We start from the raw sequence: 25,072 nt of genomic DNA on the forward strand, positions 1-25,072 counted from the left end.
GTTCCCTAAAGACTCAGAAACCTGAAGGCAAATAAAAAGGACTCTATTTTTCTTAAACCCTCATGATTTTTAACCTAGTTGTATGGTTTTGAAAGTTTGGGGTTGGCAATACTGTGTTTGAAACACATACACTGCAACCTGAAAGAGAAAAAAAAACAAGTACTTGCCTTTCTGTAACTTGTTCTTTGAGATGTGTTGCACATGTCAATTCCACTGTAGGCATGTACATGCCTTGTGCACAGTTGTCAGAAAACTTTTTCCCCTCAGCAGTACCTATCGGGGCAGCTCAAGCACCCTCAGTTCTCATGTGCCACTGCATGTTGGTGTAAGAGGGTGGAGCTGCCCTGATCTCTCTCAGTTCCTTTTTACCTCCCACAGAGAGGGGAAGGACGGCAGGTTGCGGAATGGACACGTAGACCATATCTCGAAGAAGAACAGTTACAGAAAGGTATGCAACTTTTTTTTTTTGTCTTCAAGTGCTTGCATATGCTATTCATATTCCACTGCAGGTGACTCACAAGCAGACAAACGTGGAGGTGGGCTGAATCTACCTAAACTGTGACTGTATGATATCGCCCTTAGACTGAAATGGCACTTCCCTTTGGGGAGGCTTGGGAGGTAGTGGTACAGCGAGTTCCTGACAGAGAGGTAGGTGCTGCAGGCATTGGTGCTAACAGAAAACTTTCTTGCACTGCTGGAGATACCGGTACTGAGAAGCTAAGCAGGTCCCTGTGGCTGCATACATCTTTGGGGTGGTTGGGAGCAGCAATGAGTGACGGCTCTGTCACAGAGATCTTTCAGGGATGCCCTTGATGGACCTGGCACAGACTCTGGAGGTGGCGATCCATTTTTTTTTTTTTAGCTGTAGTGCGCTCCAGTGAGAGACTCTTCCCTGAATGCCTTTTAGAGTCTCTTCCTCTATTAGGCTTCAGCACCAACATGCCTGAGCAAGGTACTGAGCCTGAGGAAGCTCTAAGCCTTTTCTTTGGTATAGTGAATGGGACTGAGGAACTGCTGTCACCTCTGGTCTGCTCCAAACCTAGGCCAATGTACTTGGGGCGCTCTTCGTGTGAGAAGAGTCTGATGGGGGATGAAGTGCTGCCTCCATGAGCAAATATTTGAGCCTTGCCACTTTAGCTTTCTTTAAGTGGGGCTTAAATTCCTTAGAAATGAGACAATTGTCACTTATGTGGGATTCTCCTAAATATTTCAAACAGGCTGGGGGTGGGTTACTGACCAGCATAGATTTAGTACAAGCGAGGCAGGACTTAAAACCTGGTGAGTGCAGCACCATTTCAGTACTGATCTTGGTATTGGCAGATGAAAACTAGTCCAAAAAGCCCTAAGACAAAAAATCTATCACTAAAACTAGCTAAAACTAACTTAAACTTAACTAACTACTTCCTAACAATAACAAAGTACAGATACAAAAGAAGGAGGAAGCTTATGACGACAAGTCTGAGATTGTTCCGACAACTGCCACTGGTGGTAAGAAGGGACTGAGAAGGGTTGGGGGTGACTCTGCCCTCTTATACTAGCATGCAGTGGCCTATGGAGACAGAGTTGCTCGAGCCGCCCTGATGGGTACTGCTAAGGGAAAGAGCTCTCCGACATCTGAGCACAAGGCCCGGACCTCCCTAACAGTGAAATGGACATGTGCAAACACTTGAAGAACTTATGATAAACACGTGAAACTGACGTTAATTGCTCAGGCATGGAGAAATGCAAAAGTTATCAGTGCATGAATAAAGACAAGTAAATTGAATTTTAAAAATTCTATTAATCTTCATATATTTCTAACAACTAGAGATGGTTAGAAAATGTAGAGAAAAATATTTTGATTAAAAAAGCAATTTCACAAAAAATTACTTTTTAAAAAAAAATTCAGGACCAGCTCTTCTAGGAACGTGTATAAGGACATTTGTTAACATCAAATGTTGTGGCTTGGCAGAATATCTAAGATTCCATATTTTAAGGGCCAGATTCTGCAGTCAGCTACATCTGTGCAGTACTGAGGGCAGAATTTATCTCTAAATCTTTTCTTAAGATGTCAGGAGGCTCAGTACTCATTAGTCACCTGAAGGTTATCGACTTGGACTTTCACTGCTTCCAAGGAACCTGTGAGGAGATGAAAGCGGGACAAAGAATATCTAGCTTCCATCAGGTAACTATTCAGTTCTTCATAAGCCACTTTGTGAATGCTCCATTGATCAAGCACAGACTGCAACAATATCTTCAGCTGGCCGACCTGGGAGAAAAAAAAACAAACAATCAATCAATCAACATGGAATGTGTGAGACGCATTTGCTATTTGCTTCAATTAATTCCCTTCATTTGATCTTAACCATTTTTTTTAATTCAAGAGCTCCAGGCTCAGTGGTATTTGTTCTACAGTCATGCTTAACAAGAAATGTGCTTGGTCACATAACAATTCTGGCCAAGATTTTCAGATGTGATTAGTGACTTTGGGTATCTCAATTTTGGCTGCACAACATATGGCACCTTAAAGGGGGTCTGATGTTCAGTACTTAGCCCTTAAACCACATGGTTTGTCATTATTGATAGCACACACAGTGACTATGAGAAAAACTATTTTTCACAGCTGTTGATCAGGCTTTTTCATGGGCCAGTACACAGCAGGGTGAGGTACTAGAACGTCTCTGAAGCTCCTGCCTTGTTCTCTAGAATCTCAGCTTTCTTTTTTTTTTTTTTAAGGCAAGTTTCTAGTAGTTATGGGAGAGAAAAAAAAATCTCAGACACACGAATTGAGTGTAACCATTGCAGCATTGCCTGCAGAAAGCCTGGAACAGTATATCTGAGAGTTGTGAACTGCCCCCTGAATCCTAGTGAGGCAGTAACTCAGAAACTGATGATAGATAACGATGCTGACATTTTAATGATTTTATTCTTCATTAAAGAAAAGAGACCGACCTGCACAAGTTACTGTAAATGGTGTCTCATTTGGTGCCAAAAGTGAGGTGCGTTTGGAAAGTTCTGCCACCCCTGCCCGCCAATCAAGCAGCAGACCAGCCCAAAGAGCAGAACCAACAGCAGAGTCATGCCCCATGCAGGGCGAGTCAAATTAAAGGAGCCCAGTGGAGCTCCAAGAGCAGCATCTTTTTATTTTGATCCTCTGCACAATCTAATGGGAGCAGCATCTGATTTTGGAAACTCCTATGAGGGGAAGATTACTTTTGTGGGTGGAGCTTGGAAGCAGCAGTGCTGGAACAATTTGTAGAGTGGGGGTGCTGAGAGCCATTGAACCAACCTGCAAGCCGTGTATGTGATGGAAGCCATTTCAAGCCAGGGGGTGCTGTCACAACCCCAGCACCCCTGCCATTTCCCCCCTAATTCAACCTGTGGCTGTAGGTTTATTTATAGGCTTGGGGCAGTACTGCATACACTTTACTTGTAATGTGTGTACTTTAAAAGGTGGTCCTTGTAATGAATACAGTGCATTTCATGTGAAATCTGAAAGCACTGTGAAAACTTTAATAAATAAGAATTCAATAGCCCGGTGAAATAGGAATTTTTATACCCGTTTTACATGTGTAATCACATGAAGGTTGGTAAAGACTCACTGCCCAGTCTCCTGGAATAGCTACTCCCCTCCCTCCAACTCAGAAGAAATCCATCTGTTGCTTTCTGGTAAGAGCCATCTGCACTCACAGGAATACCAGGCACAGTTTGGCTCCTGATTAACAGAACCACGTTCTCTCACCATGTGGTCCAAATTGGCCCAGGAATGGTTAAGTTCTTGCAGGGTACTCATGACAACAGTAGAGACTTCTTCCTTCTTATTCCGGACCAAGGAAAGGCCACTCTGTTCTATTTTCTCGACTTCTTTTTCCTTTGCTTTTATCAACTCTTCCAACTCCTGAAAGAAACAAGCATTCATGTATTGCGTTTATATCGATAATGCTTTCAGATACAAAAACTCTCTGCAAACTCCCAACTTCTGCAATGATAAGAATGGGAAGAGCACAGTGGTATGCTTATTATTCCCTTAATAATAAAAATCCATCAACAATTTCTATGGCATATTTTCTATTTCCCATATTTATTTTAAAGAAAAAAAAATGTTAATGCTGAGCGTGCGTGATTCTTTTTACATTACTACAATGCAGAATCTTGCTCTCATATGCAGGTCCAAAATCATTTAAAATAATAGCTAGGAGATACATGGATCTACAGGAAACTACTCTATTAATTATCAAAAGAGAAGCATTTTCTTGTTTCTTAGTTCATTCATTTCACATACCTTTTAATTGGTCATTGGCATCTGGATTTAGTAATCCTAACATGGATCCATTATTAAGAAATGGAGCACAGCAGCTCTGCTCCATGAGCTGTTCTGCCTGCAGAGACCCCACGCTTCTCAACTTCTCCAAGGCTCCAGCAGTTTTGGAGTGGAGTGACAAACTCGGATGGAGGGTGGAAGAACCCAGAAAGCAAATGCTCTCCATGGCATGCTCCCTTGGCTAACTGGTGCACTTTTAAGTGGAAATCCCTAACACCTTGGTGGAGCAGTAATTACTGATCTATGCCTATCCTGTTTAGAGGTAGTGTAAAGGGATCCATGCTGCCAGGTCATGACCTGGGATCTGCAGGTCTACCCTCTGGGTTGCACTCTGATCCTGAGGTATCTGAGTCTGTACTCCCCACCTCCTCTACACCCCCAAAGCTACTCCTTTCTGAGAGACGAATCAGACAAAAACTGTAGATACTCATTAATATTCATCAGGCAGCAAGTGAGTATTAAGGACCAAACCCTACCCAAGTTACACCCTTGAAAAGCCATAATATCAGTAGGAGTGCATGGGCAGAATTTGGGGCTCAATCCATAGCATACAGAGACAAACACATTCTAAGTTTTACACGTATGATGAATTTCAGTCTATTGTTTCTTCTTACCATTTCACGTACTCTGTTCCATGTTTCTATTATTTTTAACTTTGTTATAATCCTCTGTTTCTCTTACACTCTTTATTTTCTGAGCTCTCGGCATCTGTTTTAGCAACTAAAATGTAGAAACTAGTTGATAATCAAATAATTTGGCATATTTTTCTTTACTGAATTTCAGTATTTCTATGTATTTCCCCTGCATTCTCATGGACAATGGCATATAAATTGGGATGGACCCAAACCAGAACATTTATTGTACTCTCACCACTCCTTAGTTTTGATGATTGTTTCCAAACCAAGTTTGCGGTTTGGAATCAATGAGGTTTCAGAAGATAAAAACCTGGACTCCTTTGTCCATTTCCAGAACAAGAGTTTGGAATAATACTTGCATCATTTTCATAAGATCTGACACCAAAACAGCCAATTGTTCACTTTTTAGCAGTGCCAATTAAATCTGACATTTTTAACCAATCTAATTGATTTTAATGTTAAAATGTATTATTTAAGTCTGTATGTGATTTTTTTTTTTTTTTTTTTGGAACAAAGTGGATGTGATTTAAACTGGCAAAGCATCAAACGCCAGAAATACACAGGGAGCCAGAAATATTTACAGAGGAAACTGAGATGTCTATCCTTTCAATCTGATAACTCAGTTAAAGAGTCATTTATGTTTCTGTTCTATGATGAAAAAAATAAAGACTGCCCTTAACTATTTAAGTGATATTGGATCAGTCTCAGTACCTGTTAATACATAAACTGTAGCTTTTGTGTTAGTTTAACTGAATACCTGACAATGTTTGACACCCTAGTGAAGTTATTTTTTAAATAATTTGTTTTTCTAATGATCAAAGTCTTGCCATTTACACAGCTGTGAATTTGCTGACATCTCTAACCCAAAGGAACCACGTGTAATAAATCGGATTAAGCTTTGGACCTCTGCCAAGCAGTCTGCCAACTATGTCAAGTTGTGCTAATTATGCATGGTGGCTTCATTGTATGGGTTATTTGCTTTATTGTACTGAAATAATAAAGTCATTTGTACCGAAGCCACAAGTTGGATTCAATTTGAAGTTCACAGGAAAGAACTTTAAAATAGTAACTTCTGACACTGCCAAACGTATCAGCCCTCTGCATTCACAGAAACATAGATGGAGTTACTAAATTCATGGATCCTGGCAATATTTTATTGTACTTTCTAGGATCTCTGTTTTCATATGAAAAAAAATTTCAAACCCTTCTGATTATGATGATTTACCTGCGTCTGACAAAGTGGGTATTCACCCACAAAAGCTCATGCTCCAATACATCTGTTAGTCTACAAGGTGCCACAGGACTCTTTGTCACGATTTACCTGTGACTTAACTAATACAGGGTCATAATACTATGTTGATGGAAAGCTTGGGGAGAAAGAAATGAACAGCAACAATAGGTGAAAATTCCCCTATTCTTCTTAACAGGACCATAACACTGAGCATTACAGATTCTCCACTCTCATGGGGATAGAGTTGGCCTAGAGCTTTGAATTTTTCACCATTTCCTGTTTGTTGTCTAGTAGATTAAATCAGTCTGGAGAGATGTGATTCCTGATACCATACTGATGATCTGGCTTGGAAGTCCATATGCAAGCTGATTTCTCTAGAGGCTCCTACTCTATTCTCCCTGATCTGAAAAGAAGCAAGACATTCCTTCACGTTTAAAATTCCTAATATCATGCTGTCCCTACTGGACCAGAGAGCTGATTGTGGTTCCCTGATTCAGGGCCACCAGGCCCTGGAGCATGTTAGGGTTACCCAGGGTCAGTGACTTAAGGCCAGTGGAGGGTTCCATCCATGCCATGCCTCGCCTCCTCTTCCCTCTTACAGGAGGGGCAAGGGTGGGGGGGGGGCAGATGATTCAGGCAGCGCCACCTTCACCAGTGGTCCATCAGCAGAGAGTTCTCTGACACAGGTGGAGTTTTCCACCAGCTATCTCTAGTTGATTTAAGGCCCTTTGAGTTGCTTATGTGACAAAAATGGCCTTAGTGGTCTGGAAAATCTGAATTATTTTGGTTTCTTTGTGCATTTTCCATAGGGAAGGAGTATATAGGCCAAATTCGTTTTAAAGCATATTTTCCCCAGCATGTCCAAGGAAGGGAAGGCATCAGAAGGAGGGAAAGTAAACTTTTTAAGCTGTCAAGCGCAATGTTCATAACAGTGAAATCCAGAAAAGTGGCTGCCCAGAAAACAGAATGTATCCCTTTAACTCATAGAAATTCAGCATACCTGGGCATGGCCCTGCTTCATTATTGCTATTAAAATTATTAAGCTAGTATTCACATAAGTGTATGCATTTAGGTACGTTCAGCACACTATTACTCCTTTACATGTTGCACTTTAGTGGTGAAATCTTTACCTCACTGAACTCAAGGGAAGTTTCATCACTGATTTCAATGGAGCCAAGATTTCACCCCATGTTTGTTAGGTGCTGTTTCTATATGCAGGAAAGAGCACCCTGGGTTTTCAAGAAAATGTTACCTGACAGTCTTTCATGGCATTCCGGACTGAAGCCTGATCTCCAATTCTCTGTTGTTTCTTCAATCTCTTCTCTTGGGTATCAAACCAAGTTTTCAAGCACTGCACATTGTTTTCATATTCTGTCCAGGACTCCAGCAGGCTTTCCAACAGCTGGATCTATAAAGAAATACATATGTATTTATCCTAAATGAAACAGCTTCTCTGTCAAGAAAATTAAATAATTCAATGCAGATGAATGCTGATATGTGCTTTCCTCAGAATTCAGTGTATTCCTGCATTCAGAATTTAGAACAGAGCATACAGTCAAACTCTATTTTATTCATTCTCGATTTATTAAGGATTAAACAGCAAAGAAACAACTCAAAGAAGTCTTTCACTGAGGAATTTCTCTAGTGATCTAGCTCATGATACAACAATTTTGTGACAAGATGGAAGGAGATTTCCACATAAAAGTTTACATGAAGTTGAACTCTCTTCAGGTGAATGGTGATGGAGTGAAACATCATTTACAGTGAAGAAGAATTCCAGGCCAAAATTATTTCAATGTAATTTACTTCTATGCATTTGTGGTTAACGAGAACTGCCACTCATTACGCACATTTATATTTTACTTTGAAATAAGATTATAGGTTATTCACTTTTCGATTTTATGTTTGTAGAGTGCCTGGCACAATGGATTCCTGATCTTTATTGGGCCCTTCAGTGCTATTCTATTATAAAACAAACAAAAATATAACTATATGTGTATTCTTTGACAGATTGGCAGAATTTGCTAGTTGTTTGACTTCATAAGCAAGAAAAGTCTGCCGATGCCCAATTTTAAGCTCAACCTGCCACAAGTGGCAGGTTAAGACAGCATCAATCTTCTGAGCACTGTAATAGACATTGGAGAAGCAGAAAGCATTCATTCACTCTTTGTTTCAGTCTGAACACCATGGTCATAAGTGTGCAGGAGCATTTGAAATAATTAGGAAATGCATTAAGATAAATGTAAAACTACTATCAGAAAGAAGATGACAAATCTCTGAGAACACTGAAGCAATTATGTTGACGCTAGATCTTTTGCCAAAGGTGGTGTTCATATTACACAAGACATGCTAAATTACTTTTAGTATGTCTACTCCTGAATGAGTTGCATCTATTTTTAAATGCACATTTATTTTAAGAGCAGCTGGCCTTTTTCTTACCTTTTCTGTTATCAGGCTCTGGAGGATCTGCCAACGTCTGTTCATTGCTCCAAGCTGTTCTGCAAAATCAGTCTTGTCACTGCGTTTACTTTCCACGTCCTGGCTGCTAATCTGTAGTACGGACTGGTTCACAAAGTCTACTGTCAACTGTTTGCAATTTACATCAATTTTAAAGCCCTGGCAAAAAAAGAGAGGGGAGAAGGAGGAGGATCCATCATCACTTTTCATGCTTATTCCTGGAGAGTTCGCATGGAAAATAGCATTTCTGGTTTATGATCTAGCAATAAACCAAGAGATAAAATATCCAGATAATACACTACTAAAAAATGACTATAAAAATATCAGTCCTTCAAACTGTATGTACTAACTTCTGGAAAGTTTATTGATTATTACCTGTTCTGTAAGTGTTGTTCTTCAAGATATGGGTGCAGATGTGCATTTCACTAAGGTGTATTTGTGCCAGGAGTACCAGAACTGGAGATTCTTCTTCCATAGGTTGCAGATGTGTATTCTACTGAGGCAACTCACAAGCAGTACCGTAAGAGGGGGGCTACTGAATCTATTTAAATAATGATTGCAACACATATTTGCAAAGTTCACATCAAATTTGGATGAAGTGGTGATGGCATAATGAATGAACGCACATACTGAGGTCCAGGTGGAGGCCCTACAATTGTTCAGTATAGAAACATCTTCAGGAAGGTGACAGATGTAGCCTGGACCCTTGTTGAAATGCAGAGAGTCTTTGCACAGGAGTACTGGCTACCCTGTAGGCTGTTGTAATGCAGGAGGTAATCCATGTAGAGATAATCTGCACTGACACTGTTTGACTTTTCATGCAATCAGCACTGGAGACAAAAAGATGAGGAAACTGAAAGGCTTGGTCCTGTCCTGACAGAAGGCCAGTGCCCTCCAGACATCTAAGGTACGTAGATCAGAACGTGGTTTCAGGAGGAAAACCAAGAGATGCATTGTTTGATTTAAATGAAAAGCTGACACTACTTTATTAACAACTTGGGGCTGCAGGGCTACCTTGTCTTTGAAAAATACTGTATAATGAGGGCCTGCCATCAAAGCTTCTAGTTCAGATGCTCTCCTGGCCAACATAATACTTATGGGAAAGTGATCTTTTGGCTTAAGTGAGGCGAAGAGAAGATTGTCAAGGGCTCAAAGCCCATAAACAGCTGCTAAGGTTGAGGTCCCAGGGAAATACCACATCCTTAAATAGGTGGGAAAAGATGTGCCACATCATCGGATGACTTTCTTAGCAGAAGATTTTCTCATTACCACGAATAGTGTCTCCAACCAGTGTGCTGAGGTCCATCTTTGAAATTTAGTAATCATGGGGTTGGAGAATAGCAAGGCTCCTTGGACAGGAGGGTGAATAGCAGAGATAGCCACAAGGTGTACCCTCAGAGCTCATAGAAATAGGATCTCAAATGCAGAAGATACTCTGCAATGTCTTGGACCCTCACTTTTGAAGGCTGTATTCCACGATTAGTAGACCAGATGGGAATTTTTTTCTCCTTAATCAGGTAAGTTTACCTTGTTGATTGCTTCCTATTTTTGAGAAAAATCTCTTGAATCGCATGCCCTGTACTGGCCTAGCCACTCACAAGCCATGCCATGACATGGAGGCTGCATTTGTAGCATTTGACTGTGATGCTGCGACAGTCTGTCTGGGAGGAGAGGCAGACTGTGAAGAGACTGAGAGACTGTGAAGGTCTGAGAACAAACATCCCCTGTCGTCCATTCCCAGCTTCTGGCAAACAGAAGCTACGGACACTTCATGGTTTTGCATCTCTGCCTATCTTGGCTAATAGCCACTTATGGACCTATCTAGCTCTTTTTTGAAGCCTGTTATAGTCTTGGACTTCACAACATCCTCTGGCAAAGAATTCCACAGGTTATTGTGTGAAGTAATACTTCTTTTGTTTGTTTTAACCTGCTGCCTATTAATTTCATTTGGTAACCCCCAGTTCTTGTGTTATGAGAAGGAGTAAATAACACTTCCTTATTTACTTTCTCCACATCACTCACGATTTTACAGATCCTCTATTCTATCCCTTGATCATCTCTTCTCCAAGATGAAAAGTCCCAATCTTATTACTCTCTCCTCATAAGGAAGCTGTTCCATACCGCTAATCATTTTTGTTGCTCTTTTCTGAACCTTTTCCAATTCCCATATATATTTTTGAGATGGGGCAACCAGATATGCACACAGTATTCAAGATGTGGGCGTACTACAGATTTATATAGAGGCAATATGATATTTTCTGTCTTATTATCTATTCCTTTCTTAATGATTCCCAACATTCTGTTCACTTTTTTGACTGCTGCTTCACATTGAGTGGATGTTTTCAGGGAACTATCCACAATGATTCCAAGATCTCTTTCTTGAGTTGTAACAGCTAATGTAAACCCCATCATTTATATGTATAGTTGGGATTATGTTTTCCAATGTGCATTACTTTGCATTTATCAACACTGAATTTCATCTGTCATTTTGTTGCCTAGTTCAAGCCATGGTGGATAGATGAGACCTGAGGGACATGTATTCGTTGTAAATCATTTGAAATCTCTATTGGAAAATGAAAAGCAGTTAAAATTGTTGAGTCATGCAGGGTCTCAATGAACTTGAGTTTTGAGTAGGAATAAGTGTTGATGTTTCCCTGTTCAGGGTGAGTTCCAGATGACTAAAAAGACTGATGGTAAACCTGACAAGGCCACTAATCTGGTCCTGGGATGGCCCTCAAATCAGCGAATGATTCAGGTGAGGGAAGAAATGGATTCTGTTCTTTCTTAAGCGGGCTGTGAGCACCATCATGCCTTTGGTGAACACACGAGGCACTGATGATATGCCAAAGAGAAGTACTGTATACCAACAATGGTGCCCCCTCCATCACATAATCTAAGGAATTTCCTGGGACTGGGCAACATTGTGTGTCTTGAAGAGCGAGGGCAGTGAACCAATTGTTACCGACTAGGGAAGGAACGATTGATGCTGGGTAATCATGCAGAATCTGACTTGCTTGATAAACTTGTTGAGAGCCAGAAGGTCCAATATGGGTCTCAGGTGTCCTTTGGACTTGGGGATCAGGAAACAGCAGGAGTAGAAACCCCACCCCAAAACCTTTGGGGGAGGAATAGCTCAGTGGTTTGAGCATTGGTCTGCCAAACCCAGGGTTGTAAACTCAGTCCTTGAGGGGGCCATTTAGGGAACTGGGGTAAAAAAAAAAAAAAAAATCTGTCTAGGGATTTTCCTGCTTTGAGCAGGGGATTGCACTAGATGATCTCCTGAGGTCCCTTCCAACCCTGAGATTCTATCATTTCTAACCACCAGGGAACTTTCTCTATAGCCCTCAGAGTAAGCAGAGTCTGAACTTTTTGTAAGAATATAGACTCATGAGATGGATCCCTCAAAAGAGACAGAGACGGAGGTTGTGGGGGAGGAATGGAAAGACACTGGATTGAATACACCAGTCCCAGCACTCAGGACCTACTTATCTGAGGTTATTGCCTACTAAGCACTGAAGAAGTGAGATAATTTTTCCCCAAAAGCAGCAGGAGAGGGGAGGCATGGGAAGATCACAGGTGGCTGTATTGTTTTCCTGACAGCTTGTTGAAGGGGAGAAGATTGGTTAAAACTGGAGAAAGATGACTCTCTCTTCTGAGGCTTATGTTTCCTCCTCAAGATGTCTGTTGCCTCCGAGAACAGAAGGGCTGAATGGTACTGGTGAGAACATTGCTGTGGAGGCTTATATTGGCATCTCTTGATAACTGGACTATAAACTCATAGAGAGCGGGAGAAGCACACAAGTCTTTAAAAGAGTCAACACCTGGTCAGTCTTGCCTGAAAACAAAGATTGCCCATCAAAAGAGTAGGTCCTCAAAAGATTGTTCAGTGTCTGGTGCTATACCAGATTTATATAATTATGATGCCCTTTTTATTATAATTACAGAAGCTATCACCCTTGAGGGAGCATCTGTGACTGGAGTGAGGTCTTTGCAGCCAACCAACTCTCTGCTGTGAAACTGAACTCCTCTTTTGAGTAGTCTGGCAATTTATCTGAGCATTTAGACATTACCTCCCAGTTGAAAAAATCATATTTTGCTAATAGAGCTCATTGGTTCGCACCTGGAGCGAGGCATTGGAATAAATCTTTCTTTCTAACAAGTCCAGTCTTTTAGGCTCTTTTTCCTTTGGAATCGACAAAGTTCCCCCCGCAACTCTCATTGTCAGTGACCATGACAATTAGGGAGTTTGGTGCTGGGTGAGAGTAAAAACACTCAAATCCCTGAGATGGGATGTCATATCTCTTGTCTGTTAATTTAGCTGTTGGGGTTACACACACTGGAGTATGTCCTAAGGCTTTCATTGGCTGCAAGACAGATTTGTTAATCAAGACGGCTACTCTTCCTGGAATTGTTGCCCGGAGAATGACCAATAATTCACGAGTATTTTCCTATACGAGTTCAGCTTGAATATCCAAAGCTATAGCCGCTCTCCAATGGGTACTATTGTGGGGGGGGAAAAAAAAAAGTCTCCAGCTCTGGTATGCTTTGTGCAAATACACCTGAGGGAATACATGTCTGCAGCGATCAGAAGAAGAACTACTTCTTTTTGATGCTCTTTTAAAGAAAAAAAAAATCTGACTTTGAAAATAAAATGCTTATGCGCAGATGTATTTATCAGAGTAAGAATGTTACCAATTTGAAAGGAACGAGTTAAGAATTTACATTCTAAAAATTTGTCTTTCAAATTTCATTTGGATAAAGAATTTTTCCTATTTGGCCTAAACCATTGTCTAGAATTGTTTGGTGCTAGAAAACAACAGTTACCTTCCTATTTAAGAGGAAGGTGATCTTTCTATGTAAAGAATTCATAAATCAATATGCAACATTTGCCGAATGTTTTGTGGTCTTTGGACAAAATTCAATCATAATAAAATTCAATTATTTTCATGTCACCTTGCCTTTGTACTGAAGTTACAGAATACAGAACTTTAGTTCATATGCTGAATCTGATAAAATAAATCTCATGTATTTGCCAACCATTCTCACTTAATTACCTTGTACTTCTGTAGATAATCCTGAATGGCTTTATGTCCTACTACATTTTTTATATTCTCCTCATCCTCCTGAATGATATTTTCCATTAGTGAAATCCAACTCATGAGTTCAGTAATGGCATGACGAGAAGGAAGCTTGTCCATCTGAAGCTGTAAAGGCAAAGGATTTCAATTAATGACATACTGTCAAGAGAATGGATAAAAACACTTTGCTCTGTTAATTCAGCATACTCTATCTTTCTCTGTCTTCATTATTCTGTATACTTACCAGATCATTTGGTCTGGTTTTCTGGATGTTTATAAACTGTAAAGTATAAGTTCTTTTTGGAAGTATATTATATTACATGTATAATTATACATGTTAATTATTGGTTTCAGAGTAGCAGCCGTGTTTAGTCTGTATCCGCAAAAAGAACAGGAGTACTTGTGGCACCTTAGAGACTAACAAATTTATTTCAGCATGAGCTTTCGTGAGCTACAGCTCACTTCTTCGGATGCATAGAATTTCTCATGCTGAAATAAATTTGTTAGTCTCTAAGGTGCCACAAGTACTCCTGTTCTTTATGTTAATTATTGTGTGTCTATATAAGCAAAGAACCATATTTTAAGTAATATTTTTAAACTGTCACTGATCGTAAACCATAAGCAATTTTGGATTTACTTCCATTTGTCACTGTCACTTTAGGTAGACATCTGAATGAGCCTATGAAGATTCCACTACTGAATTTTAATAACCTGTCAATTATCAGCTGTAACTACACTAATTACACATTGTACTAGATATACATGGGTCCCTGGACAATATCCTATACCCTCTTCCTTATTTGTTAATGGCTGATGAGCAAGTCCGCTGCAATGATTTCCTACTTCTGTGCCCTCCTGCTATGGCAGCTGATTTCTCAATGGATTTGGGAGACTGGATTATTTAAAAAAAGTTATTTTCAGCTTTTGATGCAGCATTTTTAATTTAAATTTAGTTCTTCATTTCTTTTAAAAGGACACGAAAATTATTTTTCCCTGATGGTAGCTTATAGCTCTCTATCAGATTGCTTCTCTGTTTCTCAAGAAAAAGAAAAGTATATAACCTGCATTAGGAGAAGTTTCAGAAGGCTACAATACGGTACTATCTTGCATGTATGACACGCCATCTAATGCAGTGAGTGCAATTAAAATTTTTGCCTTTTTTCCAGCGTGTATACTATTACCAGGTCTAGCAGTATTCCTCATTATATAGTGAAAATTATACCTGCTTGAAGCCATAATACCTTACCTACCAATGAAAATAATAGAAGAAAACTTCTTCACTGAAACAATTATACCCTGTGCAATAGTACTGAAGTTAACAAAGGAAAAGTAAAATTTCCTATTTCAAACATGCAGTTTCCCCCTATGAGGCCTGCAGCAGCTTTTTCTATACTTGTTTTTGTCTTTCCCAGAGTTGAACTCTGCCCACGCAATTTTGGCATATAAGCAACAGCCCTTAACAAACAAACCCCTCCTAACCTGACATTTCTAACCACAGGCTACTAAAAGGCTAGACTGCAGAATGTAAAAATGACTCCCCCCGTTTCTTGCAAATGCATATAATAAAGTTCTAATAAAATATAAAAGTATGTATGTTTAAAAACACTTCAGGCTTTTTGCTTCGGTTTGTAAGATAAAATGTAATACTTACAGCTGCACTTAGCATTTGTGAAAGCAAAGGACTCCTAGCACTGACTAGAGTCAGACACAGGGCGGGGCACACACTGTGTAAGCTTTGCCACAGAACTCTGCCACTGCATATTAGTAAAGATTTCTATCCCAGCCCAAGTGTAGGAGGTTGGAGGGGAATCGTGCTCTCTCTTTAAGAGACTGCCAACTATGCCAAGAGATATGGCGGTGTGTGATGAGAAAGATGATGAGGAGAATACATTTTAATTTGAATTGGTCACAATTTGAAACTTAAGTGAAAGGCAGTGTTATTGATCCATTGTGCCACACAACTGCACTTTAAATATTTCAAATGCAAAAGCTTTGAATTCAGTGACTGTATTTCTCTGAACATCAAAGGCTGTTGTAGCAGTAAACTTCTCCCTTACCTGATGCAGTTTTTCTTGTACTACTGGAATTTGTGTAAGTAACTCTATCCACTGGCTGTCGATCTGAGACAGTCCTGCACGCAGTGCCACTGTATCCACTTTCTTTAGCCGAAGGAGCTGGTTCCCAGTGCTTAAAACAGAAGATTTCTGGGATGATTTGGCATCAACCTCTTTTGAAAACTCCTGTAAAAGGATTATAATTTCATGGAGATAAATATGTGATATTAACCAACTAAAACTAACTTTATTCCTCTACTCAAAAAGAAACATCTTTTAAAATATGTATTGGATTTGGTAGCCTCTTACATTTTAGTCTAGGTGAAAATATAAATGTTTTAAAATTTCTTTTTTTGTGCTTTAATTAAAAGTACAAAATCTTTGTACAAGAACAAAAACCATCAAAGCCTACAATCACTACATACAATAGGTGTTACAAAGTACGAAGGGCATTTTCTAGTGACTTTGCTCAGACATTCTGTATTTAACAGTGCTGTTTAACATTCAGACATTTGAGGTGGGGGTTTAAAAAGCAAGCATTGTATCGTACAGCCGGTCTACACACACACAGACAAGGAGAACATTTTTTCACGTGCAACATTTTGCTGATGACATATGCATAAATCTTATGAGAGTGGGACCATTTATTTGCAATAAGAGATGAAAAGGTGCCTAAGATTCCTAAAGTGACTTACCAAAAAAGCATTCAGATGATCTCGCACCATTTCAAGTTCTTGAGGGACTGTCACTGACTGCTGAGTCCAGAACTCCAGCCGGTCCATTGCCGACTGTAACCAATGAATCAGCTCAACTGATTCATTCTGATATCTGTGGAGATATTAATGATAAAAACACAGTAATTGCCAACCCTAGTCTCTAGTGTAGTCTCTCAACAAATGAGGTTCTATACTGGAAGCCTGATTTTACAAAGACCATCACCTTCCTCTCCTAAAATCCACAAAAACATCATACGGTCTTGAAAGTTGGTAAGAGAGAACTGGGGACCAGCTCAAATTTGTTTTGGTTAACTGTGATGTCTTAAAATTAGAACTGTTATAGCCAGCTACAGAAATGTACTTTTCCTCACTTTCTAGCAATCCCCATCCTCCATCCAGAAGCAAGATGACAGATGAAACCTATTTTGTCAGATTCCCCTTGCAGAGATCTGGTAGCCAGGATCAATAATTAGTGAATAGAAGTAAAATTACAAAAGTTATTAATATTTTCCTGGCTTGACAAACTACATACTGAGGGAAGCTTTCCCTACTCTTCACTGGGCTGATTCTACCAAATGTGAATGGCACAAAATATCTCCGTTAGATGATCAACATTTTAATAGCAGGGTCCTATATTTCCATCATGGTCTCTCTAAGAGATTGCCAATTATGCCAAGAGATATAGTGGTCTGTGATGAGAAATATGATTAACCAGCCAATTAACCCAAGGTCATTAGACACAGAACTTGAGTGCCTCCATATACAACACTGTACATACAGATCATGGAGTTAAAGCTCTCAGAAAAAGCAAAGATTAGTATAGTGACAAATCAGACCATTTAGTATCAGAAACATGTATTGGTATGTATTAAATTATAGTACAATTGTTTTATGGTACACATTTTTGAGAGTTTTTATGCAAAGAAGAGAGTCAGCTGGCACTCTACGGGGGCAGAGGTAAGGTAGTTTGGGAAGTGCAACTTTAATATTAATTTCCTGGGATTTTTAAAAAATAAACTCTACGAGTTTTTGAAAACATAACTCTCCTTGATTTTAACGGCACAGGATCAGATACTTAATCCCTCAGTTTCATTAGCACTACCTTGTCCAGTGCTTTAGTATAGTCTCCAGTCTGTGCAGTTCCTTGGTCACTTTGCTGGTGTTGTTTAACCAGTGCTCTCCTAACTGGTTCAGTTGACTTTCTAGAGCTGAACAGCTGATAGAAAAAAGTAGTCTTTTCCCATCATCCAACACCTGGTAAAGCTTGGGCTGGTATTCAGTCAGGCTAGATTTCAGGCGCTGTAATGACAGAGGACAGGAAAGACAGTTGATCAGTAGCTTCTCAGTGCCCCATTTTCCTTTTGCTGTTTTGTTTGGTATATCAAACTCCCTCTCTGTTTCAAGGACTCTTTTAATTCAAATTCTATAGCTCAAAAAGACCAGGCAAGGAACACCGGCTGGACCTCCTGTTCATCATTTACCATGACACAAAGTTGCTCTGCTGAAAATGACACTTGCAACATGGTGTGTGTTGTGTTTGCATGCCTGAAAGCCTGCAGAAGCCAGCATTACTACTGAGAGGAAAGCAGAATCAAACTCAGAGCCCAATCCTCTGACTGCTAGCATCCTTGACTTCAATGGAAGTTGAAAGTGCTTGCAGGATTGGACCCTCAGACACCAACTGCCAAGCTTCGTATCTCCTGTAGTGATTCTCCTCCGCCACTAGGTCTTCTATGTGTCTCCTCCTTCCATCATCACTGTGACTTTCAGCTGTGCAGGTGCACAAAATAAAAGTTCACTCAACCTGTCCAGGCCATAAACTGTAGGGGTGGGGGGGAGGAACATCTGGGTCATATGCAAAGTACAGTACAATTTAGGATGGACAGTTAAGTGGGTGAAAGGAAAAGAGCACAGGCATGTGAGAGTCTTAAATTGTGCAGAATGGGAAGTTAAACTGAATTTTTTGTGGCACCTTATAGACTAACAGACGTTTTGGAGCATGAGCTTTCGTGGGTGAATACCCACTTCGTCAGATGCATGTATGCATACTTCTGACGAAGTGGGTATTCACCCACGAAAGCTCATGCTCCAAAACGTCTGTTAGTCTATAAGGTGCCACAGGATTCTTTGCTGCTTTTACAGATCCAGACTAACACGGCTACCCCTCTGATACTTGAATTTTTTGATTAAAGATGGGGGCGGGTTTTCTTTTGACCCTGACAGGTAGCATAATTTGCATTTTTCAGAGCCATTAAGAAAATGTGGTTTCATTATTCAGGCTGTGGAGACTTTTGAGACACATATACATGCATTCCCCAAGGTAGTCCAGAGCATATGGCAGTGTTCTAAGGGTTAAGAAGTAAAACACAACATCAGAATAATCATATAGTACGGGGAAAAAAATCTCTTGAGCACAAAATGCAGAGGGAAAGATCAGAATATGAAAATCACTACTGTGGAAGAGCATCAAGACGGCTCCAAGGCTTTCAAGCTACAAGGAAGCATCTAATGTTCCAGCTGGTGAACAGTAACATTGTTGAGAAAGAATAATCCAAAATATCCACTAGAACTCAACAGTGACAGCATCAGAAACCTAGTTGCGACTGGGTCTTCCTCTGGGTTGGACAATCTTGCCAGTTAGAAGATAATCAGGAAAAACAAAGATAGGCACATCCGTCAAGACAGAGAGAATAAAGCAGAAGGCCTTTCCATAAAATGAGACCAAGAATGCAGGATTTAGTAGAAATCCCAGATGTAAACTACTAGCTTTTACTGTGCTTAAGAGATTTATAATGAATGATCAAAAAGTACATCATGTTTGAAAATCCCATGCTGCCACTGACCTGATAAAGCGTGATCCGATCTGTAAGCCTTTCCTCTGTCTCCTCAACCAAACCAACACTAGGGATGCTACTTTCAACAGCCTCCAGCTGTCTGGTCAGTTCCTGATAGTCCTCGTCCAGGTGTGTCCAGGTCTACAAGAATAATTTGTACATACGTATGGCAAATACTTGCTTTGACTTCTAGGTTTTTATTTCCAACTAAATTTAAAAATATTATCTACATCCTTTATGTAAATTTCTCCAAATGCATTTTCCCAGCTCTAAAGGAAATGCACAGTATATATATAATATAATGTTACCTCTGTCATAGACACTCAGGATCAGCCTTTAATCATGTGATCCAAATCACAGACTTGGCTTCTGCTTGGAAGATGACATTTTCTCCTCCGTGACGGGTCAAGTCCATTTAACTTTGAAAATGCTATACTACTAACATTACGGTTTGGCTGCTGAACCTGATGCTCTCATTGCTTCACAATATATGAGCATCAAAAATCGTACATAATTCTCCATTCTGGACATAGGAGAATATGACAAGAGGGACCAAGGTTCACCAACACTGCCCTCCCTTTTCAGGGACAGGTGGGATGCACCCTTAATAGTGTATCATTACAGAGGAAGGAGAAAACAGAGAAACCCCTCACCTCTAGAATGTATTCCAGCTCAACACCCCGCTTATGAGCTTGTTTTAACACAGTGGAGGCTTGTGCCGTCTGTTTCGTATGTGACTGGGTTTCCCTCAGGAGGGCAAAACTGCTTATCTTCCTAAACAGCGTTTCTGTCAGGATCATGTGAGATTCCAGACCCTGGAAATATTCCTGAAAGGATTCCAGAAAACAAAGATCAGAGTGTACTAGTTAGACTCAAGTCACCATAAAAAAACTGCCAAACTCAAAAAGTGCTCCGACGTTATTGTGATGGAGGCCATATAAGTACCTGGAGACATACAATGAGCTAACCTTCACTCCCCACCAACTGCCACACAAAATCTCATTAACACTGGAGAAAAAGAGTTAATCTTTAAACAACACAATTTGCCCTTACACCCTGTGCAACATAGCTGGTTTCAATGATGTATATCAGAGAAGACTTTGTGTCTAATAACTTAAGAAGTTTTGGTGTACAAAGCAGCCACATTTTCCTCTGTGGAAGCTAGTAGCAAACCAAAACCTTATCTAAAGAAAATAGCATTAACTGGTGTATAAATCAAGCAACTTTTCTCTTTCTAAAGTTTGCAGTGTATTCCTGACAATAGCTTTAACATATTCAATAGGTTGCTTTCAAGCAATAAGAGAATACTGAGTACAATGATGCATTCCAGAAAGATTTCCAAGTTCTTCACCTTTGCTAGGCAGCATAAAAGCATCAGACTTGTTATTCAAAGTCAGAATAAACTAGGATGAGCGAGAAAGTGACTACCATAATATATGGAATTTACTTACTGCAAGAGTACTTGCCAAAAAATCCAAGCTAGTCACTGATGGTGCACTCAACACCATTTAGTTAAAAAATACTGCATGTATCCTAAACCAGCAGTAAATCACCATCAAAATCCCTGATGCCTCTCCAAGTGTGAAGGCTGGCTACAGAATGGTCAGAAGTTAGTGGAGTGCAAGACAAGAGTTTTACTTAGCCTTCAAATAAATAGTTTTTTTAAAATGCATATGTTGTTTTTACCTTGTGTTTGTCTAGCAGCATTTGGACTTCCTCCTTGGAAGCAACAATAATTTTCTGGTCACCTGCCATCTTTTCCTGCCCAGTTTCTGTTAGGTCAGCAAGGTCCTGCAAAGCTCGTTCATACTGACCCTTGAGGGCCAGATTTTGGTTCAGCCCACTGCGTCTGGATCCAATGATCATCATCAGTTCATCATACATGTCCTTGGGAGAGTCAAGCATCAACAGCATTCCTCATTTCATGCATACTTTTACTGAACACATTACTTATAAGCCAACACTGAAAATGTGCTCACTATATTCAAACAATGTTACCATAATTAGAGCTGGTCTTCACTGTGCCGCTGTAGTGCTTCAGTGAAGATGTTACTATGCCTATGGGAGAGTTAATCCATCTCTCCGAGAGGCACTAGTTATGTTGGCAGGAGAAGCTCTGCTACTGATATAGCGCTATCTACACAGGGGGGTGCAGGGATGGCCAGTGTAACCATGTTGGTCAGGGAGTGTGAATTTTTCACACCCTTGAGTGACACAGTTATATTGATATAGGTCTGGAGTGTAGTCCTGGCCTAAGTATCTGAGTTGGGAACCTGCAGAGGTGTAAACAGACATTGAAGACACACTTAACTCACTGGCAAATTAACAGTTCAGTGTTTAAAGAGAAAAACAGGTGAGAACTGCACCACGCTTGAGACCCTGTGTTTAAGAATGAAGTTAACTGAAGTGGCCTTCCTTAAGTAGCAGAGCAACTGGTGAAAGGACACACTCAGACACCTTAGGCTTCAGTCTCAGTTATACCAAGACCCATTTACACTGATCTAGCAGTGTAAAGGGGCTTTAGGCCTGGTCTACACTACAAAATTATAATCAGGATAGCTATGTCACTTGGGGTGTGAAAAATCCACACTCCCTGAGGAATAGTCATACCAACTGAACCCCCGATGTGGACAGCACTAGGTCGATGGGAGAGTTTCTCCCGTTGCCATAGCTACCGCCTCTCAGGGACATGGGATTATCTATGCTGACAGGAAAAGGCATGTCTTCGCTGAAGCGCTACAGCAGTGCACTGCTGTATATGAAGACAAGCCCTTACAATCAGCAGAAAAAGACCCTAAAATTTTCCCTACGTAGAGCGCCTTCCTGGCAAATGCAGAACTGGCATAAGGGCTGTAACTAAAAGCTACCTGGCGGAGAAGATGTGTGTGCACTATGGCTATACCCTGTCTTCCTAGGGCCACAAAAAGCAACCACTCCACAGCTCATCCTGTCCATCTTTAGATGTAACTACCACAGACAGCTAAGAACAAGAGAGATGACTCAGTAAGAAAGCAACCCAAGGAAAACTTCCATGAACTGGCAATAAGAGAAACAACTAATAAAAGCTGGCTTATTGTTTCTCTGGGCTAATTATTTTGCAGTATATTTAAAAATAAAATTGGTGTCCAGCAATTTAAAATGACCCTTTTCTACTCCACAACGATAAGGGGAGCTAGAAAAGAAAGAGTTGCAGTCTGAAGTGCTGAGAGGCAAAATGACTATCTAAGGCTGCAGATGGTTGTCTCTCCCAGAGCTAAAGGGAGAGCTAGCACAGATGCATGCTGGGAGAGGCTCCTATAAAAGAGAAAAGTCAAAGTAGGTAGTTCATAGGTAATCAGGCAGGATGACTGGAGGAAAGACTGATTTCTCACCTTCCTGAAGGCTAAGGAACTGCAGGCTCTAAATAGATCTCAGTGAACATGGACATGAGCAATTAAAGTCTATCTTTTGTTTTGTGACTATATGGTTGTTTTGTTGAGCTATTAAATCTCCAGGTCTCCTCTAAAGTTTAGCTTCTTTCTGTGTGTCAGATTTATCTACCTTGGGACAGATATATTACCTTGTCACTGTTCCCAAGCACCTTCACTGAGTTAGTCCTGCTGGTTCCTAGGTCTTTGTCCTCACCTCCCCACCCAAAAAGCTCCTGCAAGTGAAGAGCTAATCGAGTTCTAGAATGTGCTACCCCTGCATAGCTATTTTGAAGAATACTTAATATATAGTCCTGCAAGCTGCATTAATTCATCAAGTTTTAGTTGACAAGACTGTAGAAACAGTAGAGATACACACAGGTTACAGAAAACAGAGGAATATCAAATATATATATGAAGATATACCTATTGCACAGAGCTGGAAGGGACCCTGAAAGGTCATTGAGTCTAGCCCCCTGCCTTCACTAGCAGGACCAACTACTGATTTTGCCCCAGATCCTTAAGTGGCCCCCACAAGGATTGAACTCACAACCCTGGGTTTAGCAGGCCAATGCCCAAACCACTGAGCTATCCCTTCCCCCTTTAAAATAATTCAATTCAGATGGAACATAATAGAGGTCACAGAGCTCCGGAAAGGACAGAGGCCAATATACACCAAACGTGCACACGCGTAACTTTGCAGCCAATGGGACTGCACACAAACTGGAAGTTAAGCATGGGATAGGGATTTGCAGGATTGAGGTCAGCGATGCTACAAACGTGTTAAATACAAGAAAAAGGAGGATGTTATGGAGAAAATTATAAATCTCTTTCATACACAGTGAAGTGCTATGAGACATATTTTTGTAAATTGCTCCACGTACAATAAAGGGCAGTTTACAAATATCCTCAATATCAGTAGGTAGTTCTTATAATGTACCTTTCTTTGGAAGGGAACTATACCTGGAGCTTAGATAGCTCTTGCATGGAAGGCTGGTCAATCTGTAGCTTGTCCCCATGTTTCTTTAATTTGCTGATTCCAGCATCCAATTCCTTCAGACCATCTTCTGCCTGTAGTATAGCCTGTATCAGGGAATTGCAATATTTAGCTAGAAGGTCTCAGAACAATCTTTTACCTGCACTACATGATTACCATCTACTTGAACTGTTTTAGATACGAAGTACTGGTCTATCCTCATTTTTTCACTTGTGAATTTTGTATTCGTGGTGTTTCACTGAGAACCCTGGAAACTGAACAACCTGAAGAAATGCAGCACAGGAAGCAGAAACATTCAAGATAATTTTTGATTAAAGGTTTATTGTAGCATGGCACTTTTATATCACATACATTGAATGTTATATTTGAATTGTTTAAAACAAAATCTTATTCTAGTTCTCTATTACTGATTAATAATATATAATGTTTATATTAGCAATCTTACAAAACAATTAATTTAGCTTTGCAATGACCCTGATGTTGCACCATTGAAGAACATAAGTGCTTTGCAATTATCTTCATTATGAGTCCCAATATTGCTGTCAGGTAAGAATGTATAATTAACCCTGTTTTGTAGATGGGAAACTGAGTGACTAAGGGTTGGATTTACAAGACTGTCAGTGATGGCCTACCATCGCTCACTGAAGTCAATTAAAATTTTACCAATGACTTCAGTGGAAGCAGTGAGGCCAATGCCTTTTGAAATCTCACCTGAGGTGTCTGCTGAAGATCATACAGAAAGCTTGTGGCAGAGCCAGGAATAGTATGCTGATCTCCTGAGACCCAGTATAATAACTTAACCACAAAGCCAGCCCTCTTTTTTAAGGCTCCTCTCCTGAAAGCATTTATACAAGTGATTGAGATTTCACATGCATAGTCTTTGACCTCTAGAAACTTTGAGCAAGTGTAGTTTTAAGACCTAACCCTGAAAATACTTATGGATGTGAGCAGTTCTATTGACTTCAGAATTGGGCCCTAAAACTGTACTTACCCAGTGCATAGCTTGAATCCATGACACTGAGATTGAAGGATCTATGGTTCATCCACTGAGATAACATACTATTTCAGTCTGTTTCCTTGCCTACTTGCTCCCCTCCTTGTGTTCTATATATTGGGAACTAAATTCTGACTGCTTTTTTTGGGTAGGTAAGCTAGGGAGGAAGGGGTTCCGGGAACAACACAGCACATCATGGATGAGCCTGTCAGAATATAGACCTAAACACACCCTGCACTGTAAAGGTGTGTGATGCCTCATGTCTAACCCCCACCCACCTAGTGGCATCAAGCAACAGATGCTGGAGCAAGAATCCAATGAGTTTTTTAAAAGCTGCTCTTTGGGGAACTTCGAACCATTATGTTTAGG

At 40.2% G+C, this 25,072-nt stretch overlaps 1 protein-coding gene across 10 annotated transcripts in view; it reads right to left on the reverse strand.

Annotated features, from left to right (window-relative positions):
- SYNE1 (spectrin repeat containing nuclear envelope protein 1) overlaps nt 1-25,072 on the reverse strand; it is a 498,327-nt gene that overhangs the window by 97,959 nt on the left and 375,296 nt on the right. For all 10 annotated transcript variants that reach the window (XM_075064060.1, XM_075064059.1, XM_075064058.1 and 7 more), the window contains 12 exons: nt 23,676-23,795; nt 20,992-21,192; nt 19,959-20,132; nt 19,315-19,446; nt 17,574-17,770; nt 16,451-16,583; nt 15,759-15,941; nt 13,678-13,827; nt 8,606-8,782; nt 7,419-7,574; nt 3,722-3,877; nt 2,078-2,248 (listed from right to left, as the gene is read on the reverse strand). In XM_075064060.1, the coding sequence (XP_074920161.1) occupies nt 2,078-2,248; nt 3,722-3,877; nt 7,419-7,574; nt 8,606-8,782; nt 13,678-13,827; nt 15,759-15,941; nt 16,451-16,583; nt 17,574-17,770; nt 19,315-19,446; nt 19,959-20,132; nt 20,992-21,192; nt 23,676-23,795 (1,950 nt within the window). The remainder of the gene's footprint in view (nt 1-2,077; nt 2,249-3,721; nt 3,878-7,418; nt 7,575-8,605; nt 8,783-13,677; nt 13,828-15,758; nt 15,942-16,450; nt 16,584-17,573; nt 17,771-19,314; nt 19,447-19,958; nt 20,133-20,991; nt 21,193-23,675; nt 23,796-25,072) is intronic.

This window comes from Chelonoidis abingdonii, chromosome 3 (assembly GCF_003597395.2).
Source record: "Chelonoidis abingdonii isolate Lonesome George chromosome 3, CheloAbing_2.0, whole genome shotgun sequence".
Classification (NCBI taxonomy): Eukaryota; Metazoa; Chordata; order Testudines; family Testudinidae; genus Chelonoidis; species Chelonoidis abingdonii.